Raw genomic sequence first — 22,939 nt, forward strand, 5'->3', positions numbered from 1 at the left:
TGATGGTGTATCGGGATATAATCCCATTGTAAATGGAGGAGCATCTTATTGAACTAAAGGCTTTCATTTACAATGTTCCAGAACCACTGAAATTGGTGTTCATTATTTCTGTAGCTATTCCTGAGGCTTACTGGAATACAACCTACAGCCGCATTCGTGACTCAGGATGAAACAGCAAGAATGTGGGAAACCCTTTCTGTGAAGGTCTCTCGTCCCAACTGGCAGACAGACATGGGTATGCAGCCGACTTGGCCACTTGCTTGCTGTGTGATCTTAGGCTAGTCACGTTAAACTCCATGAGCCTTGGTTTCCTTGTCTAAATACCTACAGTAGATGTGGTTAGGATTAAATGAGACAAATATAAGGCAACACCTAACATTGGCATCTAGTGCGTGTTTAGTAAATGTAAGTTCCCATTCTATTCTCCTGCCTTCTCAGATGCCATCTCCTACTTCCTACTTGGAATTACATAACCTAACATTGAACCAGGAACAGACATCCACCTTACCTCTCCTCCCGCTTTATCCATCTGTTGGCCCAGGGCTAACACCCTTGGTGAGAAGTGGTTAGGAGTTATGAGGTAGGAGCAACCCATTTATAGATTGCTTTCGTTTACAAAGTGCCTTCACATGTATCACCTGGTTTGAAGTCACAAGTACCATCCGAAGAAGGTAGGGTTAAGATTTATCTTCTCTACTGTATATTGAGGAAATGGAGATCCAAAGGGATAACATGACATACACAAGGTTTCAAATACATCTATCAAGTACAGGGGTGGGGAAGGCAAGGCAGGACTTTCAGTGAAGTCTGCCTCAATTCTGGTTATTCTGATGCACTGTGTTTGGTATTTGTGACCAGAAAGTGTTTGGGGGATGTGTGTGTGTGTGTGATTGTGTGTGTGTGTGCCTGTGTGCACACATGCATGCCAGAAAAGTGTTTGGGGGATGTGTGTGTGTGCTGGGGTGTGTGGAGCTCTTGGGTAGTGCTCTCTCTCTTTCGTACTTAGAGGGCGATCTGTGTCCATTGACTGGTGAGGGGCACTGGGAAAAGCAAAGGTGGCTGAGGACTAGCTCCAGTTTCCACAGTTAGGACCAGGATATGAGAGTGACATTTGAGTTTCCTGTTTGTTGTCCAGCTCAGGGCTCTGGGCAACGAGGAACTAGACAGAACTCACTGCAGAAACCCTCACCAGAAAGACAGAAGCTGAAAACTGAAGTTCCTGCATGTCCAGACTTGGGGTCTGAAGGGAGAGGAAAGACTGAAGTGACTCAGAAAGCAGTAATACCCCAGTAATACCTCAGTTCAGGGCAGCAGGCAAGGAAGGCCTGCTTCAGACCACCTCCTCCATAGGGCACACTGTTTATACCTTATGTTAATAAAAACAAGAACTCCATTCAGGCAGCTTCTCTGAGTTACTGCCTGCCCTAGCTGTAAAAAGCAAGTCAATCAATCCAAAATGGACCCATGCAAGAAAGATGAGGAAAATTCCATGTATGTGATTCCAGGTTTTCTATCCAATCTTGCGTTATAGTGGGCAAGTGTCTCCGCAATCAGAGGCCTGTCGATTCAGAGAAAGGGCTACAGGGCCAGTGGTGGGAAAGCGTGTGGGGTTGGGATTCTGGTAACCACTTGAGAAAGGAACCAAAGTTGTCACCATTCATGTTTCCTTGATGTAAAGAAACTCAAACTAGGTGGTCCGTTTGAGGCATTTAATCACATTTAATTTACTAATTTTCCTCTGGTCTCCTTTTACCATTCTATATTCATTTACTTCTATCCTGTTTTAAAAAAATTTGATGGCTATTTCAATTTTAGTTTTTTCCATACTATCTAATAAGCCAATACAAATCCTTTTTGATCAAAGTGAAATGTCAAAAAACAAGGCAGAGAGAGGAAGCAGGACAAAACACACACACACACACACACACACACACACACACACAAAGTACAACAACAACAAACCAGGCAAAGAAAAGAAGAGAGGAAGAAAGAGCAAGAAAAATAAGAAGTCAAGTGCTCTTGACTCGTCAAAGGAAGTACTGAGTACAAAAGCCTCTGAAAACAAACACAAAGGGCAAATATCAGGGATCGCTAAGTGTACATTTTATGCTTATACCACCAATAAAATTATTTAATCTGATTCCAGATGTTTGTGATGAGAAATCCCATTAGCGGCCATAGGAATTAGAGTTATTAACCTAGCTAGCTGTGTCCACTTTGTGTTTATGAGGCCTTGCATCTCACCAGACATTCAACTACAAAATAAGGGACATGCAGAAAACTAAACTTAGAAATCCGCAAGAACTTGAAGTAGGTGGAAAGCAAGTCACTGAGCAAATGGGTACATCACCTTAGAGAGACAAATAATGATTCTCAGATCACAGATGCCATGGGAAGTGTGAAAGCTGTCAACTTCCTTCTGTGTTAAGCAGAGTTAGTTACTAGTCAAGTAGAAGGAACGCAGACCTCAGAATCAGACTTGGGTTCAAATCTCAGCTCCACCACTTATTAACTGTGACCTCGGATAAATTACTTAACGTCTCTGAGCTTCAGATATTTCACTGACACAAAGGTGGTATCCTCACTTACCCGACAGAGTAGTCCTGCCTGTTCTATTCACTATCTCTTGAAGATGTCTGTATTAGGCAGCTTGCGCTACCATAAGAAAATACCACAGACTGGGTGGCTTAAACAACAGAAATTTATTTTCTCACAGTTCTGGAGTCTGGAAATCCAAGATCAGGGTGCTAGCATGGTTGGGGTCTAGTGAAGGCTCTTTTTCTGGCTTGCAGATAGCTGCCTTCTTGCTTGTTGCATGTGTATAGAGAAAACTCCAGTTTCTCTTCCTTTTCCTATAAGAGCACTAATCCTATCAGATCAGGCCTCTACCATTATGGCCTCGTTTAACCTTAATTACTTCTGCAGAGGCCCTATCTCCAAACACAATTACATTGGGGGTTAGAACTTCAACGTAAGAATTTTGGGGAGACATAAACATTCATTCCATAACAACGTGTCTGAAGCTTGGCTCAGCTGCCTCCTCTGCATTGACTGGTCTTCTACAATCTAATCTCTGCCAAATTCAGGGCCAAGCTGAAGGCTCGCTTTTCTTTGACACTTGCTTAGAGAATCTCAGTCCATTGTCATTTTTTCTCCTTTGAACACCCATAACTGATGTTGTCTTCATTCAGCACAGACAGTGGTAAGGTAACAGAAAGACCATAGACTTTGCAGTCAGATGCCCTAACCCCACTCACCAGCTGACTAATTCTAGGTCTTGGGTTGTGCATCTGCAAAATGGGAATAAAATCACTGATTAAGCAACACTGATATAAAGCTTCAATGAGATGACATCTGTAATATGCCTAGCACTGTAGCTGACACATAGTAGGCATTCCATCAAACCTCCAACTTCATTGTATCATTATGAATCCTTTTTCACTATTCTTCCAATGACATTAATAGCCAGGACCAAGGAAGGGTAAGATTGGGCCCTGGTGAAGAACAAAACAAAACAACCTCCACTCCCCTCTTGCCCCCAGCCACAAAACAGCAAAGGTAGATGTGTAGTTAATATGCATAATAAGCAGCCAGGTCCCCATCTCTTCCACACTTTCATGAAGGGCTGTCATTTGTTCTGGTTTCCCTGACTCATTGGTCCCATAGCAACACATGGGCACAAACTAGGTCTTATCCATTTTGACCTCCTCACAGACAGTGATACAGAATTTCAGAGAAGGGAAGGAAAGGGAATAACATCTATTTGGTCTGACAGAGTAGACACTAAATAAATACTGTTGGCTGATTGAAAATGTTTTACAAATGTAAAAACCTTATACAAATATATGATCTCTATCTGAATTTTATCTTCTCTCCAAACTAGAAATATCTTCTCCTATCAAAGCTCAATTTGGGGACTGTAGAAAAAACAAAAAGACAACTTAAAGATCTTTAGTTCTTACGAGGAATAAACACAGATACAGAGTTTATCAGTTAAGAGCAGTCAGGGAGATGTGGAATGGGGGCGAAGGGGCAGATTGAAAAAAGAAATCACCACTACTACACCTCACAGAAGACAAGAAGAAAATGAATTTCCCATTAACACATTTCAGAAAGCACTTTCCTCCTACCCTGAAGCTGATGAATTACATTTTTAGATAATGTGTGGAAATTTCAGTTTGACATTACTTTCCTCCTTAGTTCCTAGTCTCAATCAACCAGGCCATTCTACAGAGAAGGGAGGAGTGAGTGAGTGAATGTGTGGGGGTGTGTGTGTGTGTGTTGGGGGAAGAAGAGAAGGCTGCGTGAACAGGGAATTGGTCTTACGAACCAAACAGTCAGCTAAAGTACAGAAATAGAAAATTCTTAAAATACCCAGCCTGATTCACATCCTAGGTAAAAATCCTTTGAGACATCTCTCCTGGGATGTGAGAATACTTTCCTACGGTTATCTGAGTTCGGAAGCGGGGCAGAACTGTCTGATTTGGAAGGTAAGATGAAGGGGAACACAGCCAGGAGGCAAAAGGAAACCATACCTGGTCTGTAATCCTGACTACTGCCATTCTGGGAAAAAATTGTGTCGGAAGATGCATAATGTACCGGCACAAACCCTAAACCTCACAGCTCCACTCTACTGCCAACCTGCCCTAATTAGAAAGGATGGAAAGTCTCTGATTCCCCTTGATGAGTGTGTAAGAAGCACAATGATTACATGGTTTACTGTTTGCACTTAATGTTCTGACGTTCTTCAAGTTCCCCTTAATAAGGCAGACTCCAATTCTCCTGTTTTGTAACCCCATTAGGCTGCCAAATCTCCTCCATACCTAAAAATTTTCCACTCACCTCCAACAATAACCAACCCCCCTTCCCAAGTCAACAAATCAAAACTCTTTTATTCTTCTTTGTAGAATATGTATGACTGCAGGGAGGTGATAAATAAAATGACAGATGCAAATCTGCCTGATTTTCCTCTGAATTCAGGAGACACGTCACATTGTAGTAAGCACATTTTCCAAATCAGCAGCAAAATACGCTGATAAATGCTACCATTTGCTGTACTCTTCCCATCACTAATGACTCTCCTTCTGATGTGCATATAGAAAAGTTCATTTAGCTAATCAATATCTTGGGATTTTCTTGGATATGCCTAAATGAGGCTGGGTTTTTATTATGCTTAAATTGTAGACAGCATCCATGTTAATACAGTGCTTGCACAATAAAGAAAAGGTGAATATACTGAAGAGTATTTCATGACAAGAGAATATCAGAAGTGAAAAAAAAACACTCCAAGTCTAGTCTTCTTTGTTTAGCTAAGCAGTGACCTGTTTAATACAAAAAAATTATCTTTTTAATGCACAGTATGCTATCTTCCAAAACAAAAGATTCTGAGCTCTAATTATGTTTTCCCTGTACTAAAAAATTTCATTCCCTAGGTATACAAGCTGAGTTGGTTTGTAAAGGGTAGGAGTCAGTTTAGTATTTTGGGGTAAACTGACAGAGATAAAGTATAAATTCGACAATTCACAATTAGGCAGTGCTGGGTTCAAGTACCAGCTCCCTTAACTTGGATGCTAAGTCACGTTGGCAAGTAATTCAATTACTCCTAAGTTCAAGTTTCTGCATCTGTAAAGTGGCCATCTTGAGGATTACATGAGACTCCGTCTACTGATCTCAGCACAATGTTTGGCACACAGTAAGTTCTCAAAAGCACTGGCCATTACGATTCTCCAAGATAACTTGATTTATTATTTAAATGAGCTACTATATTTAAAGCATTATTATAGTGCCCAGTACACACATTAAGACACACATAAAAAATAAAAGCTGCTGCAGTTATTCTTATATGTCTGCTGGGTGTTGTAAGAAATTATGCCAATAAACTCACCTTGGGGATGAATTCACATTTTGGGAGTAAGTTTAAGGAATTTTTATATCTTAGGATTTTTCAGAGCCTTTTATTGTTTATACAGTTATCTCAGAAGTAAAATTCAACCAAATTCCCATAGTGCTCCTATAGTCCACTACATGAAAGTATATAAGGTACATTAAAACAATCCAGAGCCCTCACTCCCCTCTCCTCTTCAACCCAATAGACTGCACTCTGTCGTGACTCAAGGCCTAGATGCTCTGATAGATACTGTCGCCACTGCTGTGGTCCATGTCCCACATCTCTCCTACTGAGAGAGACACACACAGGATTGTTTCAGAAATTTGAGAAAGAACACAAGTTACCCAATGTTACTGCATCAAAACTGAGTTGGTTTCTTTAAACCAACAAAGTTGGTTTCTTTAGGTTGTAAATTCAGATACAAAGGTAGCAGCAAAATATCCACCCTCTTGTCCACAGTAGCAAAGGTTATTTATTTGGCCTTATTCTTTTCCCACTAAATGATATTAATTAAACCAAAGAGATGTATTATAAAGGAAGAAATGAAGACATGGATTAGAAGTGGTGTTTAGGAAATGTTGTCTTTGTCCATTGGGGTAAAACTCTAACTGACTTAATTTTTTGCTATGCTTAACTTCATTTGGCCATGCTGCTTCATATTAGACCACTGCTTCCAAAGAGACACGTTCCAGCTCTACTTCTTTTGTCCAAAACACAGAGGAACACAAAATGCTTTTGTTCTTTGACTAAAATTTTAGCTCTATTCCTTTGCCTTTCTTTCCTCTACCTAAATCCTTACCCTATCTTTTAAACTTTCCCCAACAGCTCCAGCTAACACCAACCTTACCTCTTCAAACCACCCATAGCACTTATGTATTAATAGCATGTTCCATATACTTGTCTCTTAGTAGATTCAGTTTTGTTATTGATAATGTTCAGTTTGGTCTGTCCTGTCCTCAAAAAATCCCCTTCAGAGCTCACACTCACTTGAAATGAATAGAAAACTACTCTTAAAAAGTAGACTGTGGCCGGGTGCAGTGGCTCACGCCTGTAATCTCAGCATGTTGGGAGGCCGAGGCAGGTGGATCACAAGGTCAGGAGTTTGAGACCAGCCTGGCCAATACCGTGACACCCCGTCTCTACTAAAAATACAAAAATTAGCCGGGCGTGGTGGGTGCCTGTAGTCACAGCTACTTGGGAAGCTAAGGCAGGAGAATCACTTGAATCCAGGAGGTGGAAGTTGCAGTGAGCCGAGATCGCACCACTGCACTCCAGCCTAGGAGACAGAGTGAGACTTCAACTCGAAAAAAAAAAAAAAAAAGTACACTGCATGGATACACAGAGAGTGACATGAGGTAAAAATATAATTCTTTTTTATCACTGTGATGCAAATAATCACACAATGTAAAGAGGCAGGTCAAAACTGTTTGCTGTCTTACACTGATTTCTTTTTTCTTTTCTTTTTTTTTTTTTGAGACCGAGTTTTGTACTTGTCGCCCAGGCTGGAGTGCAGTGCAGCTCAACGCAACCTCCGCCTCCCAGATTCAAGCAATTCTCCTACCTTAGCCTCCTGAGTAGATGGGATTATGGGCACCCACCACCATGGCCAGCTAATTTTTGTATTTTTAGTAGAGACAGGGTTTCACCATGTTGGCCAGGCTGGTCTTAAACTCCTGACCTCAGGTAATCCACCTGCCTTGGCCTCCCGAAGTGCTGGGATTCCAGGCGTGAGTCACTGCACCCTGCCTAATTTCTTTCTAGAGATTTTTCTTTTTTTTCTTTCCTTATTTGTTTTGGGGTGGTAACAAGATAAACACTTATAAAAATGCAAAAAAGGCAAATAAATAATAATAATAATCCAGCTCTGCTGATTTGAAGACATACCCTGAGCTACCTAACCTTGCCTTGGTCAAGTCACATGTTTTCGCCCCTAAAATACTGATCACATAGGAACTTGCATTCAGTAAGGCAATCTCAATGTTTACAAAACAAAACCAAAATGGTAACAAAACAAAAAATAAAAATAAGAAAGTAAATCAACTCCTTGGAGTCCATGGGAATAACATAATTTCTACCAGGTATTTGGTGTTCTTTGCCAGAGTTTCTAGGTTGCATGAACTCAGTGGGTCACATGCCACTTCCTTTTTTTTTCCCAGCAGCAGAGACTGCAGGTAGATGAAGAAGAAAAACTAAAGACTTAGTTTCCAATGCCATCATGTGTCATGGATGTACACAAAAGCAACTCAGGATATGCCTTTCTTCTCCCTGGTACCTGGATTATCCTGATAAGTGTCCTTTCCCAGTTGGAAAAAGAAAAATGTAATGTCTCTGAGAAGATAAGTAACAGAGATGTCCAAAAGTATCTTAAAACTGGCATTTTCAGTAAATTTGGTTCTACTCTAAAGGAAGACAAAGGCTGAGTTATATCCCCAGAGGATGATAAATGTTGTTATCTTTGCCTCCCTTTATACACCTGAGTCTTGTTTAAAGCCATGGTGCATTAGATAGACTCTCCAGAGGGTGCCCAACAACCTCTGCTCAGAAGAACACAATGTTGCATTGGGTTATGAAGTGGGGGTTAGGCAGGGTCTTTACCCTGTACATGTCTCCAAATAAAATCATGCTTTTGGAAACTAGGGGTGACTCCCAGCTCCACCACCTGCTAATAACTGTGTTGCCTGGGGAAATCACTAAGCTTCAGTTTCCTCATCTAAGAAAATAGAAGCTGTTCTCCATGTTAAATGAAATAGGGTATGTCCAGCACTTAGCAAGTATCCAGCACAGAGGAAGTGCTTGATAAATGGTGATGTTTATGTCCTCAGCACATAACACTTAAGTCCACGCCCAAATTTCTTCTATCTGTTCTCAAACAGAGAATTCATTGACAATTCACAGCCAGGGATGAATCTAGCCTGCTGGTAAGGCTATCAACAGAGTCACTTCCTCTCTCTCTAAAGAGATTTTAATGTTACAGAAGCCAGAACCTTCTAAGGGAATCCATTACATTCTCTTAGGGAGTGGTTGGGGCTGGAAAATCTTAATCTTGAATTCTTATCTCTTTGCCACCTCCCACCCCCCAATCCTCCCACTGGATATTTAGAACTCCTTGTAAACTTCACAGGATCGAGATGCATTGAGATCTGTAGGAGGTGTTGGAGGAAAAGGGGGGACTGGGATGTTAAAAATCAGGGCAACAAAAATACCCATGATGTCATTTACCCTGACTTCTGAACCACCAGCTGCAGCGTCTCCATTTGCCTAGTGTGATATACCTCACCTCTTCCAGTCTGCATTGTGACCTAACCCCAAATGTTGGCCTCGGGGAGGTCCTCCACTAGAGCGATTCCCACTCCTTCTCCATTTCCCCACAGCCCTATCTTTCCCTCCTTCTCTGCCTTTTAGCATAGCCAATTAAACCTGAACAACGGGTGGATGGAGGAAATATGCTGCATCTATGGAATGGTACAGCAGGGACTAGTTTCACTGTTAATTTAAAATGCTAGAATTAATTAGGTAGTGTAAATGAAGAATTTAATAAGCACTCTTTACAACCACAAGTTTTACTTTTATTAAACACTGCTACCAAATGAGGGCAAATATCTCTGGTCTCTCTCTCTATTTCTCTGCCTCATTCCCATAAGGTCTCTACAAATAAAAATTTTTTGGGCCTGAATTTAAGAAGGATGCATAATTACAAATTTATGCCTGAATTGTATTTCTGCTTTCAACCCCATAAGTTTCTTCTTTAAGCTCAGATGCTACTGTATGTCTCTGCTTGTGCTGGAGAGGGTGCTAAACAAACCAAAGTTGACAATTTTGGTTTTGTATACCAAATTAAAGGCTGTCTTCGAAGCTGTCACTCCTATTCAAATCCACTCGGTGAACTACCAAATTAGCATTCTTTCAGTAAAGGAATCTGCTTGTTTAAACATGTGTCTTTAGAAAACAAGGAACAACACCATGAATCAGTACTTCTCAAAAATCTCACTACAGTTCTGAAGGAATTCTGAAAAGGTGATTAATAATATTCACTAATATAGCTGGCAGACTCTGTATTTTGAAGGTAAGGCTACACTAAAAATACATTTCCTATATAGGAGTAGGAGGAAGAATCATATGGTTAACTGGTTTTAATTTGGTTTGAATTATCATCCTATTACATAAAGATTATTCAGGAATCTAAATATTGGCTTTCTGAACGTATGGGAAATTCTGTTTAAGGATAGATGTTCCAGTGCTCTGGTACAAGATCATCAAAGCCTGGCCCTATTTGGAGAACTTGATAGATATATTTTTTTCTGCTCTGGCCACTTTCCTTGAAGCATACTAGCTGTACTTATAATAATAGATGTATTTACTGAGGCACCACTAAGCAATAGACACTGTGCTAGATGCAATATATCTAGTCTCTCATTTAATCCTCACAATAAGCCCTTTGAGACAAGCATTATCTTACAATTTTTCAAATAAGAAAATTATATCTGGAGCGTTATGTGACTTATATTTTGGAAAGTGGGAGTGGTATTTAAGTTTTATGATTTTGCAAACTACTTAATTTATAAGGGGAACAAATTTACATGTGAATTATGAGAACAGAAGAATATATATAATTACATGCACACATATAGAATGTATTCTCTGATTTAAAATAAAGATGATGTATATCCCTATTTTAATGACACAGCTTCCTTTTTAAAAAAAAAAACTATAGGACAGTTGCTGATTAATTAAATTGTCTAGAGAAAGAAAACAAAAGTCAATACTCAAAACTGACAAGTATTCAAAGTTGGATATGAATGATTTCAGGAGTGGAGTATCACACAGTAGCAGCTTCACTGCCATCATTACGTAGCCTAATATATCTCTAAGAAAATATTCTCACTGCCAATAAGATTACAGGGAAACTTTCCCCCAAAGAATTATAGTGTCAGTGTCTGGCAAAATTTGGTTCTCAATGAATAGCTGTCAATTAGGAAAAAATCAGAACCTAAAAATCTCATGTATTGAAGTTGTACAGGGTGTTGATTCTTTCAAATAAAAATTCCCTCACTTCTTAAAGAACATCTTCAAAATGGACAGATGACATAAAACAAAATCCTCAAATGCAGATCTTCATTAAGTATCTCCCTCCTACTGCAGAGTAGTTGTATTCCAGAATAATCTGCTAATCTTAGGGCCTGTTTCTCCCCAGGGACAAGGGCAGTTGTGTCAACCGTCCACACATCCACAGTGGCCCCCTTTAAAACACTTGTTTCAGGCACTTGGAAGAACATTGGGCACACACGAAGCAAATATTGAGAGGAGAAGAATACATGAACAAAACTAGTGTAAAGTATAGGGAGAGCAGAGTGTGGGAATGGAAAGTATAGAACAAAGGGAGGGAATGGATGATTAAGAATAAAAGGAGACAAAATCAAAAGATCATTTTACATGAAGATGAAGATGTGCCAAAATCTTCATCTGCTTCCCAGCAGTACCAATCTACAATAAGGTCTTATGTGGTGTATGTGGTGTAAGTTTATGACTGTGTATCCGTGCCATCCTGCAAGCAGGGTACATGATATAGACACTCAGGTGCATCATCACACATGTGCATTTCTGCTAAGATCTGCACATCTAATGGAACAACATAGCTTCAAATCCTGTGCATACCTGTAATTTTGTCTCTCACAAGTTTGCAGGATTCTATTTCACCGATGCTCCCGAAGAGACTCCTGAATTCTTCTTGGGTCATATTCTGGGGTAAATAGTTGACGATGAGGTTGGTTTTGCTGTCATCTGTGGTTGCCCCTGTTTGCATGGGAGAAGGACAGTTTCTGTTGTTGCTGGAGGGTCCATTGCTTGTATTGGATGTCGGACCATTTGACACCTGAGGCTCCATGGTGCTAATTATCTAAATAAAAATAAAAACAATTGAAAAAGACTTTTGAAATCTCAGACACAATCAAAGTCTCTTTTAAAAGTTTATTTATTTTTTTGAAAAGAAAGAGAAGATAAAGCAAGATGGAGCAAGAGACCAGGTTGTGAACACAGCCAGTTTAGAAGCATGTTTTTAACCAAAATGTTAAACTCCCCTTTCTATTTTTAGGCCAGCCCATAGATTTTGAACACAGACTAGAATGCAGTAGGAACTCTCCCATTATTTTGTTAATGAAAAGCTAATTCCTGTTTTCATTACACAATCACTCTCAGAAATGTATACTTAAGCCACACCAAATTATAATTAAAATGTAAAGTAATAATCATGATTAAAATTATAGTTCCATTAAAGCTGAAAAAGCTAAATATAGAGGACTACACTCACAAGATCAAATACAGTACCTGTTTATTAACTATCTCATAAAATAAAATGACATTAAATTAAGTGGGGTTGTTCAATATGGGAAGGGTTTAAATTTTCACTGATGCTTACTCACTGATCAAACTTTAGATTTTTATAGATACATGCTAGGGAGCTGCAAAGTCCTCTAAGGACTTTTTTTTTTTTTTTTTTTAATCTAGCCATTCTGTTATTGTTTCTCCCAGACCTCTAATAAAACAAAAAACATGGAGGCAAAGTTTTCTCTAGGTCTCCACCTTAGGTCCGGCACTGCCTGAGGCTGTCCACTCACATATTACTCAAAAAGGACTTTCTCTTGATTAAAATATTTAATTAAACAAAGATTTCTGGCTGGTGTGAATGTTCTAGGCAGCATGCATGAGAATAAAGAAATGAATGAATCCCTATCTTCAAGGAGCTAATAGCCTATAGAGGACACAGACAGGTAAACAGCTGGTGTAGGGCAATGACCATGCAATACAGAAGCAATTACTTCTGCTTACAGGATAGGGAGATTCAGGGAAAGTTCTGAGAAGATGCTAGAATAGGGTTTTATAAGAAAAATGAGTTTAAGCTCATGAAGTTAGGTCATGAAGATGCCCTGTATGGGATGACAAACATGGAGAATTGCAAAATTGCAGAGCCGGAAGGCGCCTAAGGGAACAAAATCTAGCTCAACCCTCTCACATTGGACATGAAGCCCAGAGATGTCCAATTACTTCTCTGTTATCGTAGAAAAATGAGGGCAAAGTCCAGGCCTGCACCCGGGTTTCCTGGCCCCAAACTCAGCCCATAATTTGCAACTTTCCATTTTGTCTTATCACCATCCTCTATTTGTCCATCATAAAATGGCTTCCATCTCCTCAGAAATTGATCATCAACTCTTTGGAAATGAAATCATGCTCTGCCACTTACTAGCTGTGTGACCTTGGGCAAGGGACTTAAACCCTAAGAGCCTTCATTTTTCTCATTTGAAAAATGGTAACAATGCCACCTGTCTTGCAAAGCGGTAAGGACCGATCCAGTGATATGACTTATGTAAAGCACCAGAACAGAGGTGGGCACATAACCACAGTCACTGATGTTTATTAGTTAGTCTGCCAATCATCCAATGTGACTTCTCTCATTGTCTCCTCACAAGAAGGCGATGAGGCATATTCCAATATTCTTTACATCTTATAGATGACGAAACCAAGGCATAGCAGACATCCGATAACTAGTAGCTTCCATTATTATTACCATTTGCCCGCTCAGAGGATTTGGGGGGGAAGCATTTTCATTTACTATAACATACATGTAAAAAAGTGTATGAATCTTAAGGGTACAACACAAAGAATGTTTACAAAGTGAACACAATTCACAACTGGTAGCTACCTTTCAGATCACAATATAGAACATGACTGGCACCCCAAAAGCCTTTCTCAGGTTCTCACCCCGTCACTTACCTCACCCCTCAAAGGTAACCACTATTCTGAACTCTAGTCCACAGATTTGTTTTACCTATTTTTTTCACCTTTATATACATGGAATCATATAACACATACTCTTTTGTGCCTTTTCATACATGTATGGAGTGTCATCTGCTCTGTTATGTGTAACAATACACTGTTCTTCCCACTGCCATAGCAATTTCCATTGTATGGAAATATTACATTTTATTTATCTGTTGATGAATATTTGGATTGTTTCTAATTTTGAACTACTATAGATAATGCTGCTATGAGCATTATGTACATGTCTTTTGGTAGAAAAATGTACATAATCTATTGGGGATAGTCCTAGGATTCTATTTTTGGGGTCATAGGGTGTAGGTATATTCAGCTTCCGTAGATACTGCCAACAGTATTTCAAAGTGGCTGTATCCATTTATATTCCCACCAGCAGAGTATGAAAGTTCCAGTTGCTCCACATCCTCATCAATGTTCAGAAACCATTTTTTGTTTTTGTTTTTGTTTATTTTTTCATCTGAAGCAGAGTGGCATAGTAAAAATGGAATGAGTGTTTGAGTCAAGACAACAGATGATTTAAAATCCGAGTTCTAGGCCAGGTGCGGTGGCTCATGCTTGTAATCCCAACACTTTGGGAGGCCGAGGTGGGTGGATCACCTGAGGTCAGGAGTTCAAGACCAGCCTGACCAACATGGAGAAACCCCGTCTCTACTGAAAATACAAAATTAGCCAGGTGTGTGTGTGGTGGCACATGCCTGTAATCCCAGCTACTTAGGAGGTTGAGGCAGGAGAATCACTTGAACCTGGGCGGTAGAGGGTGCAGTGAGCCAAGATTGCGTCACTGCACTCCAGCCTGGGCAACAGGAGTAAAACTCCATCTCAAAAAAGAAAAAGAAAAATCTTAGTTCTACCACTTATTAGCTGTGTGATCTAAGGCAGCTTACTTCAATACTCTGAGCCGCAGTTTCCTCTTCAGCAAAACTGGAATAAAAAGCTTGCCATGCAGGGTTATCTTCAGGATGAGAGATAATGTACTTTAAATGTCTAAAATACAAAGGGCCCAGAGGCATCATAACGATTATTCCTTATCATGCCCCACGTAGGTGAGTGTTACTCTAATTCTTTCATCTTCTGATGGTCACAAATGATAAACGAAACAAAAAGGAAAACATGAAAGCCTCAAGAGAAGCCAAGGAAATAAAGCAGACTGAGAAAGATGGGGAGCATCTAAGATTCTTTACCATCATGTAAGTAATTTAAGTGGCTGCACTTCTCCCATCACCAGAATTTTCTTCTTGGCTTCAGGTCAACTTTAGGATTCTAGAAGGCTGGTCCAGACAGCAAGGAGAAAGCAAAAAGCTTCTGAGAAGAACCTTAAATCAAGCTCTCCTCAGGACTGATAGAAGTTGTACCCAGCAAAGCCTACTCAGCCGCTTTGCCTTCGAGGCAAGGGTCCAGGAAAAGAATCAGGAAGATGGGCCCCAGGGAAGGAGGCATGCTAAAGGAGATGGCGTTATAGAGCACCCTCACAACTCCTGGCTAGGAGGCAGGTTTCAGTTCTGCCAAGCTGTGGGGCCTTCTGGGTCTTTGCAGTGCCTCCATTTGCTGTGTTGTCTCACTGCTTCACTGAGTCAGGTGTCCAGGCAACAAACATAAGAAGCACTGCCAACTCGATAATGAACATGAAAATCAGAATTTATATATTCAGGAGGCCTGACCTCTATGTTTGATTTAATGGCAAAACCCCCCCAGCCCTACAATCTTTAGAAACCCTTCTCTGTTCTCTACCTTTCTCAGGTTACCCTTCTTTCAGCTGCCTGACAAACACCTAGAAAATACCCCACAACAAGGCAGCTTATTTAGTGCTAATGATGGAGTATGTGGAAGAATTTCATGCTGAGATTCTGTGGGACCAAAACTCTTAAAGGTCACCTGACAGTCAGGTTCATCTTTCATTTTCAGACACGTGGTGAAAGCCAGTGCTTGTCCACGTGAACATCTCACAGGTCCACCTGCTCCAGGAAGGCCTATGAAGTAACAAGGCTGCAGCAAAGTAATTTCAGTACCCCCATCAGCTTTGTGGCTCTCCTTACATTCTATGAGGATTTCCCAATTTATGTTGACTCCTGGAGGTGAGTTCTATCTGTAGATTAGACAGCCCAACTGGTCCCCACTAGCTTCTAAAAGGAGTCATGAGATACAATGTTCACTACTGAGCTACTTCAGCTGACCACATCTGAAAATTAGGCCAAGCCATTCTCATCCAATGTAGATAGAGCTCTCTTTGCTCTGCATCTATGCTACACAGTTATTCTTTTGTGTATCCAGAAGGAACAGATGAAAACACACAAATGGACACATACAAAGAGAGTTTTCTCAATAAAAATGTACAGTCTGAAAGCTGAGAAACATTTGCAAATGTGTTAATATACATCCTATAATAAGACCCCTCAAGGGTCTTAATGATGCATCTTAGGATGCAACACAGGCTGAAAAAAAAATCAGAAATGTAACACTTCAGAATCAAATCTAATATGTGAATGAACCAAGAGGATTTTAAAACATTACCTGGAAAATAAGAGAAGTTGCCAAGATGTAAAGATATTAAATGCATGAATATGAAACTACAGCATTTTAAGGTTATGCGACAGACCTCAAAGAGAGGACACCTGTACTCTCTATTTGGGAAACAGAGGGACAGACTGGGGTAGAAAAAATGTGTGTTGTTGGAAAGCACATCCTCCAATAAGTACAGAGGCTGGCTGGGAAAATCAGAACACTTGATTCCTCAGGCTAACGCCTTTGATATTCTAACAGCACAATTTTCATTGCAAATAAATATATCAGTTACTCAAGTGTGCATATGTACTTTAATGAAACATTCTGTGTGGGTCTCACAGCCAACTTTGCAGCTGACCAGGTTCCAAGCCCCTGACTTGCCCTCTTTCCTCATTTGAATAGCAATTAAGAACAGAATTACAGTCAGCATCCAGGATAGAGCATTGAGGAGGTTCAGTTGACTTCAAACTCTAATGGTTGTACAAAGCACTACATTAAATCTTTTATGTTTCTGTGATATATTTTAAGAAACATTATACAGGCAGAAAATTTCAGGGATAAACTATTAGAGCGGTGCACAATAACGTAGGCACTCAAATCCTGTCATTGTAAATGTCGATGGTTTGAATGACTAATTACTCACACTCAACACATTAACCTCACCCCTCCCACCACTCTTTTCTGCAAAATATACAACAAAAGCAAGAGGGAAGGCTTCAGATGTGCAGCTGCTGGATCATCACCATGGTCGTTTATCTCTGCAGAGGGGAGGTAAGGAGTGGAGGCTCAGCCAGCCTCCTGCTCCTGGAAAATAAAAAGCCACCCCTCTCTTCCACCTTTCTCAACACAATCCAGGCTCCTTTTGTCTACCCAAGTTAACTGTAACACTACTTCCTGGATATGTCAGGTCATACGCACATTTAAAAAGGGTTTATTTCCACTATGGCTAGATCTGGGTATGTTAGACAAACAGAGATGGAGCCGAGATCTGTGCTGGACTCTGGGGATACAGAGATAACAAAGACAAAGAGCAGGCCCTTCTTGAGTTCACAGTGTGGATGTGCAAAAGAGAACATTAGGGATGTGCAAAAGAGAACAACAACCCTGTCATTTTAAAGTGGAGGAAACTGAGGACCAGAAGAGGGAAATGACTTGCCCAAGGTCACACTGCTAGTTAGAGTCAGAGATGGGATCGGAGCCCAGGTCTACAGATTACCTCTCTTGTGTATTCTTGTGACAATATGGGCACGTTCATTTGGATGAGGATTTACTTGTCCTCTTGGGCAAGGACTAATGGGTGGCCATATTACAGAAATGCACTTGAACAGGGAGAGCGTGGTGGCTCATGCCTATAATCCCAGCACTGTGGGAGGCTGTGGTGGGAGGATCATTTGAATCCAGGGCTTTGAGACCAGCCTGGACAACATAGTGAGACCTTGTCTCTACAAAAAGCAAAAAATAAATGTAGCTGGGCATGGTGGTCAGCTTGCCTGTAGTCCCAGCTACTTGGGAGGCTGAGGTGGGAGGATGGCTTGAACCTGAGAGATCAAGGCTGCAATGAGCTGAGATTGTGCCACTGCACTCTAACCTGGGAGACAGAGTGACTCTGTCTCAAGAAAAAAAAAATGCACTTGAACAGACGTGTGGAGACTACCTCCATACTTTTCTGAGTATAGCACTTCACAGTTCATAAAAATTCATGACCTGAACTCTGAGGTCCACAGCACAGAGATCACATCTGTTTTGTTTATTACAGCATCTCCTGAATGTAGAACAAAGCCTAATAATTGGTACGTCCTAGATAAAGGACTGCAGAATGAATGAAAGTCCTTACATGTCCATTAGCTTAGTGGATCCCTCAAACAACCCTGTGAACTAAAGGCCAATAAAGTAGTAATATCATCCCCATTTTACAGATAACAAAAGAGAACAGGACAGATAAGCAACCAGTCACCTATTGAGCACCTATTATATGCCAGGCATATACTTAAATATTATTTCAAATGCAGATATTTTTTCAATTTTTAAAATTGTGGTAAAATACACATAACAAAATTTGCCATCTAAATCGTTTTAAAGTGTACAGTTCAGTGGTATTAAGTACATTCATATTGCTTTGCAGCCATCATCAGAATTCTTGTCACCTTGTAAATCTGAAAGTATATACCCATTAAACAATACCTCCCCATTCCCCTAGTTTCCCCAGTTCCTGGCAACTACCATTCTACTTTTCATCTCTACATCAAATGTAGATTTTAAGAAGCACTCATTAGCCAGGAGTGGTGACTCATGCCTGTACTCCCAGCACTTTGGGAGGCCGAGGTGAGCGGATCACCTGAGATCAGGAGTTTGAGAACAACCTGGCCAACATGGCGAAACCCCATCTCTACTAAAAATACAAAAATTAGCCAGGCACGATGGTGGGTGTGTGTGCCTGTAATCCCAGCTACTTGGGAGGCTGAAGGGGGAGAACCACTTGAACCTGGAAGGCGGTGGTTGCAGCGAGCCGAGACCATGCCACTGCACGCCAACTTGTGCAACAGAGTGAGACTCCACCTAAAAAAAAAAAAGCACTCATTCAAGCAGGAGGATTAAACCTTTGGCTGGCATGGGTCTACTATTGAATACTTTGGCCCTATATCCTCAGAAAACCTATTGAATGCCTTGGCCCTACGTGCTCAGAAAAATGTACACGCATACAGCATTTTACGTTCACTAAAGCCAATCTATTATCTCCAGATTGAACGTTCCCAAATTGCTTCTTCCCATTCAAGCCTGCAGCATTTTTGGAGCACCTCTGTGTAGACTAGCACTCCTTCACTTCTTGGTAGGTAGGTTTAGAATACAGCCTTACCCCAGCCCTTCCACTGACCTAGCCTCTACCCATTACCTACCTCACACCAAGGTGGCTGAGAACTGTTAATTAAGTATGTTGGCAGCACATAGTGTCTATCATCTTCACTCAGCCCCTCCACACCTTCGTCTCAGCCCTATTTAATGAGTCAAAAGGAAAAGAATAGAATCTGGTGGTTCAGGGCAGCCTTTGCTCTTACTGGTATAAAAAGGACTCAATGAGATAATGTACATGGAGCACTCAGCACTATTCCTGGCATGGTAATCCCTCCACAGGTGCTAGTGGTGACTGATACTAATATTATTAGAAGAGAACAAGGAGAGAGATAAAAACCAATACCTAAGAAACTAGGTTGGAAGTTAGACAAGAAAAGCTGATTAGCAATTAATCAAAAGTGAAACCTTTCCTTCCTCTCCAAATCACTCTTTTCAAACGATTTCTTGCTCTCAGAATTCATTAATTTACTAATCAAACAAATATTTATTGATGAAGGGTCCACATGTCAGAGGACAGACAGCAGCATGTCCTGTGACCAGGAAAATCTTTAACGTATATTAAGCAAGACTATTCTAAAATTGAAAAGTGTATAGATGTACTAAAAATGTATTTAAAGCTCCCTTAAACTTTTTTTCCTTCCCTTCCCTTCCTTTCCCTTCCCTTCCCTTCCCTTCCCTTCTCCCTTCCCCTCTCCCTTCCCTTCTCCCTTCCTTTCTCCCTTCCCTTCTCCCTTCCCTTCCCCTTCCTTCCTTCCTTCCTTCCTCCTTCCTTCCTTCTTCCTTCCTTCCTTCCTCCTTCCTTCCTTTTTTTTGACTGGGTCTCTCTACGTTGCCCAGGCTAGACTTGAACTCCTAGGCTCAAGTGATTCCCACCTCAGCCTCCTGGGTAGTTGATATTTATTCCATTAGCTCACGACTTTCTTACACCTCCTTCCATCTTCCACTCTTCACAAAGCTTTAATTTTCTCAAGTTTGGGGCAATCAGGCTAGAGTTACAGGATTGATCCTCCTCCTCACAATGGAGGAGAACCATTGTCGCTACCGTAGTCTTCTCACCACCCTGCCAACCAGACCATATTGTGTCCTTGTCCTAATATTTTCCCTAAAAGTGGTAGTATAAAGATAAAGATGGAAAGTCCCCCAACTGTTCCTCCCCATTCAAGCCTGTGACATTTTTGGAATACTTCAGTGTAGACTAACACTCTTGTTACTTCTTAATAGCAAGGTTTAGAACCCTGTCTTACCCCATTCCCTCCACTTTACCTACCCACAACCCCACTTTATTGTTTTGCATTTACATATTTTAATCTAGTTAACCTACACTTACTTTCAGGATTTACTTCATGAGGAAAATCAAAGGCTACAACTTTACATTACAGGAACCTGCCCTGATATAGAACTCACTACTGACATTCATCATCTAAGAACCCAGTGCAGGGTCCTTGTACACCTGTCACCATACTTTTGGCAGTCCTTAACTCCTGGTTTTCTGGCGGAGATATAGCCTCACTGCTCAATTCATGCAAAAAGATCAAGAGGAAAGAACCAAAGAAGGTCACAGGAACATGATGTTTCTTTTACAAATACCCTTTCCCTCTACTTTCAGCCACCTTTAATGTCAGTATTCCCAGAAATGAGAAAGATGTTAAAGGTATGTACCAATTGCAAACATGTCTCAGGTGTGTACATCTGCGACTCACACATGCATTTTATTAAATATTTTAATGAGTATGTAAAGATGTTTTCTTTTACCATGCTGGAAGGACTTTTGAAAATATATGTATAAAGCTAACCCTTATGTAATAGAACAAGCTCTCCCAGGTGCATGAAGAATAATGTTTACCAAGGGCAGTCACTGAATTGAACCATTAAAGAAATAGATTTAAATTATTAATGAGAACAAAAATAAAAGTCCTAATTCTCTTTGTAGGCATTTCCCACTTAACCCTTGTAAAATTCTGGCATGCAGTATGTTAGACTCTGGTGTATGCAGGAGCCCAGACTATTGCATCTCACCCGTCTTCCCAAGCCTGAAAAACAAATTCCCAAAGTTAGAAAATTACACAGCAGGCTCTGTGTTCCTGAAGACAGACATTATTTTTTTTTTGGTAAAATTCCTCACTTCTCTTGTTGCTCCTTAAAAGATACTAAAAATGTCCTTACAACACCCCAATTTCATATTTCTTTAAAGTGTCTTAGATCAGCTCATAAAATCTATTCTCTCCCTTCCTTCTTCTCAAGAGGCTTTAATTCGCTCAAGTCCCTTCAGGTTAATATTTTTCTTGAAATGCAACACTTTCCTGGTTATGATTCAACTGTGAAAGAGACATATGTTATTAATGGGACCCAAGAGGAGGGCTGAGACTGACGATCTGATAACTCTAGGAAAAGGGAACTTGGAAATACCACCCTTCCAACTGAATTACAGGTGATGGCTCACAAAGACCACTGGACTAGGGGACTGTGGTTAAAGACTGCACTCATGTGCCCCAAAGCCATTCATACCGTGCTTCTGTAGATTCTGCCAGAAGGTAACTAGAAAACTCTAGAAAAAAATATTTAATTCCATCCAAGAAACACATGCTGACAGCTTAATAATACCTTTGGGCAGATGCACAAATAACCTGAAAGACCTATTTACTCTGGGAAGTTATGTGGTTATAAATTCTCAGCATATCCTTAAAACAAGTGTATTCAATTCAACACAAGTTTATTGAATGCTGTTGTAAGCCAAGGCATTCTTCTAGAAGGTGGGAAAACAAAAATAATTTGGTCCCTACCTGTAGAGGGTTCAAGCTGGGAGGATGGCAGAGGAGGGCAGGCAAACAAATAATTCATTAAAATCACTTGTATATCCCTTTCTTTTAAGCAGTCCCCTTCAGAGTTTCTCAAATGACATCCCCTCTTCAGCAAAAGCATATAAATTGTATATACTCAGACTAATCCTACCTGTTTTGATACTGAACTGACAGTCCTATTCTGGTATAAATGCCTACATCCTAAACAAATGACTTGTTTATTTGTCAACTCTTTGTTTTGTTTCTACAGTGAGAATATAGCATTTTTTAATCTAAAAGGAAGTTATATTTGTAACAATGAGGTAAGCGTGAGGCATCCCTTCTTTCAAACAGCATCTTCTGCTCTGGAGATGAACACCAGGCATGCCAAAAGTATTCTCAGTGGTGGTAGTTAGGGTTTTTAAAAAATCAGCAGCCATTGGAGAGAACAAGAGGCATTAATACTTAAAATAGCAGGGCCAGCATGGATATGAAAAGTATAATCAAAATTTATTATCTCATAGGTATTATTCTCAAATTCATAGAAATCCAAGTTTTAATCTTCTTCCCCAGACACATCACACACATTTCCCCTCCTTAATAAATACTGGCCTCCTTTACATTTTACAGTGTTTCTTTAGAGCTTCGTTTTGGGCCTAAGATGATTTCCTGGTGTGTCCATCCTGATGCAGTTCTGATAAGACCCCTGGGTATGTGGTTTTAACCAACTTTTACAGCAAACTATCCAGAGCTGAGGGACAGTTTGATCATTCAGTACATTATAAAGATGAGGGCACCTTTCCTTCATCCCCCATAATTCAGTTCTCTTTTCCAAAATGGCCAGTAAATAAATAAATACAGTATCATTCTTTCAATAAGCTTTCTTTGTTTAAGTCAGATTTGAAAAACACAAATGTTTGCACTTTAATAAAAATACAATTTTGTGGGCAAGCTCGGCTTTCCTGCAAAAGTATCAGCTCTAATAAAAAAAAAATCGATTGGAAAATAATTCCTTCTCATTCTGCTCCCTAAGTCCCTCTGAACTCTGAAGGTTTAATGTGGACAAAATAACTAAAATACCTAATAATAATCTCTGGAT

General features: G+C 40.3%; 1 protein-coding gene across 14 annotated transcripts in view; it reads right to left on the bottom strand.

Annotated features, from left to right (window-relative positions):
• ELAVL4 (ELAV like RNA binding protein 4) overlaps positions 1 to 22,939 on the bottom strand; it is a 105,197-nt gene that overhangs the window by 52,392 nt on the left and 29,866 nt on the right. For 10 of the 14 annotated variants that reach the window (XM_033226444.1, XM_033226439.1, XM_033226446.1 and 7 more), the window contains exon 2: positions 11,540 to 11,780. In XM_033226444.1, the coding sequence (XP_033082335.1) occupies positions 11,540 to 11,780 (241 nt within the window). Of the gene's footprint in view, positions 1 to 11,539; positions 11,781 to 14,895; positions 15,001 to 22,939 lie in introns of those variants that run through there. The other 4 variants (XM_033226447.1, XM_033226445.1, XM_033226441.1 and 1 more) reach the window with 3 other exon arrangements.

Source organism: Trachypithecus francoisi, unplaced genomic scaffold (assembly GCF_009764315.1).
Source record: "Trachypithecus francoisi isolate TF-2019V2 unplaced genomic scaffold, Tfra_2.0 Lachesis_group12, whole genome shotgun sequence".
NCBI classification, from domain to species: Eukaryota; Metazoa; Chordata; class Mammalia; order Primates; family Cercopithecidae; genus Trachypithecus; species Trachypithecus francoisi.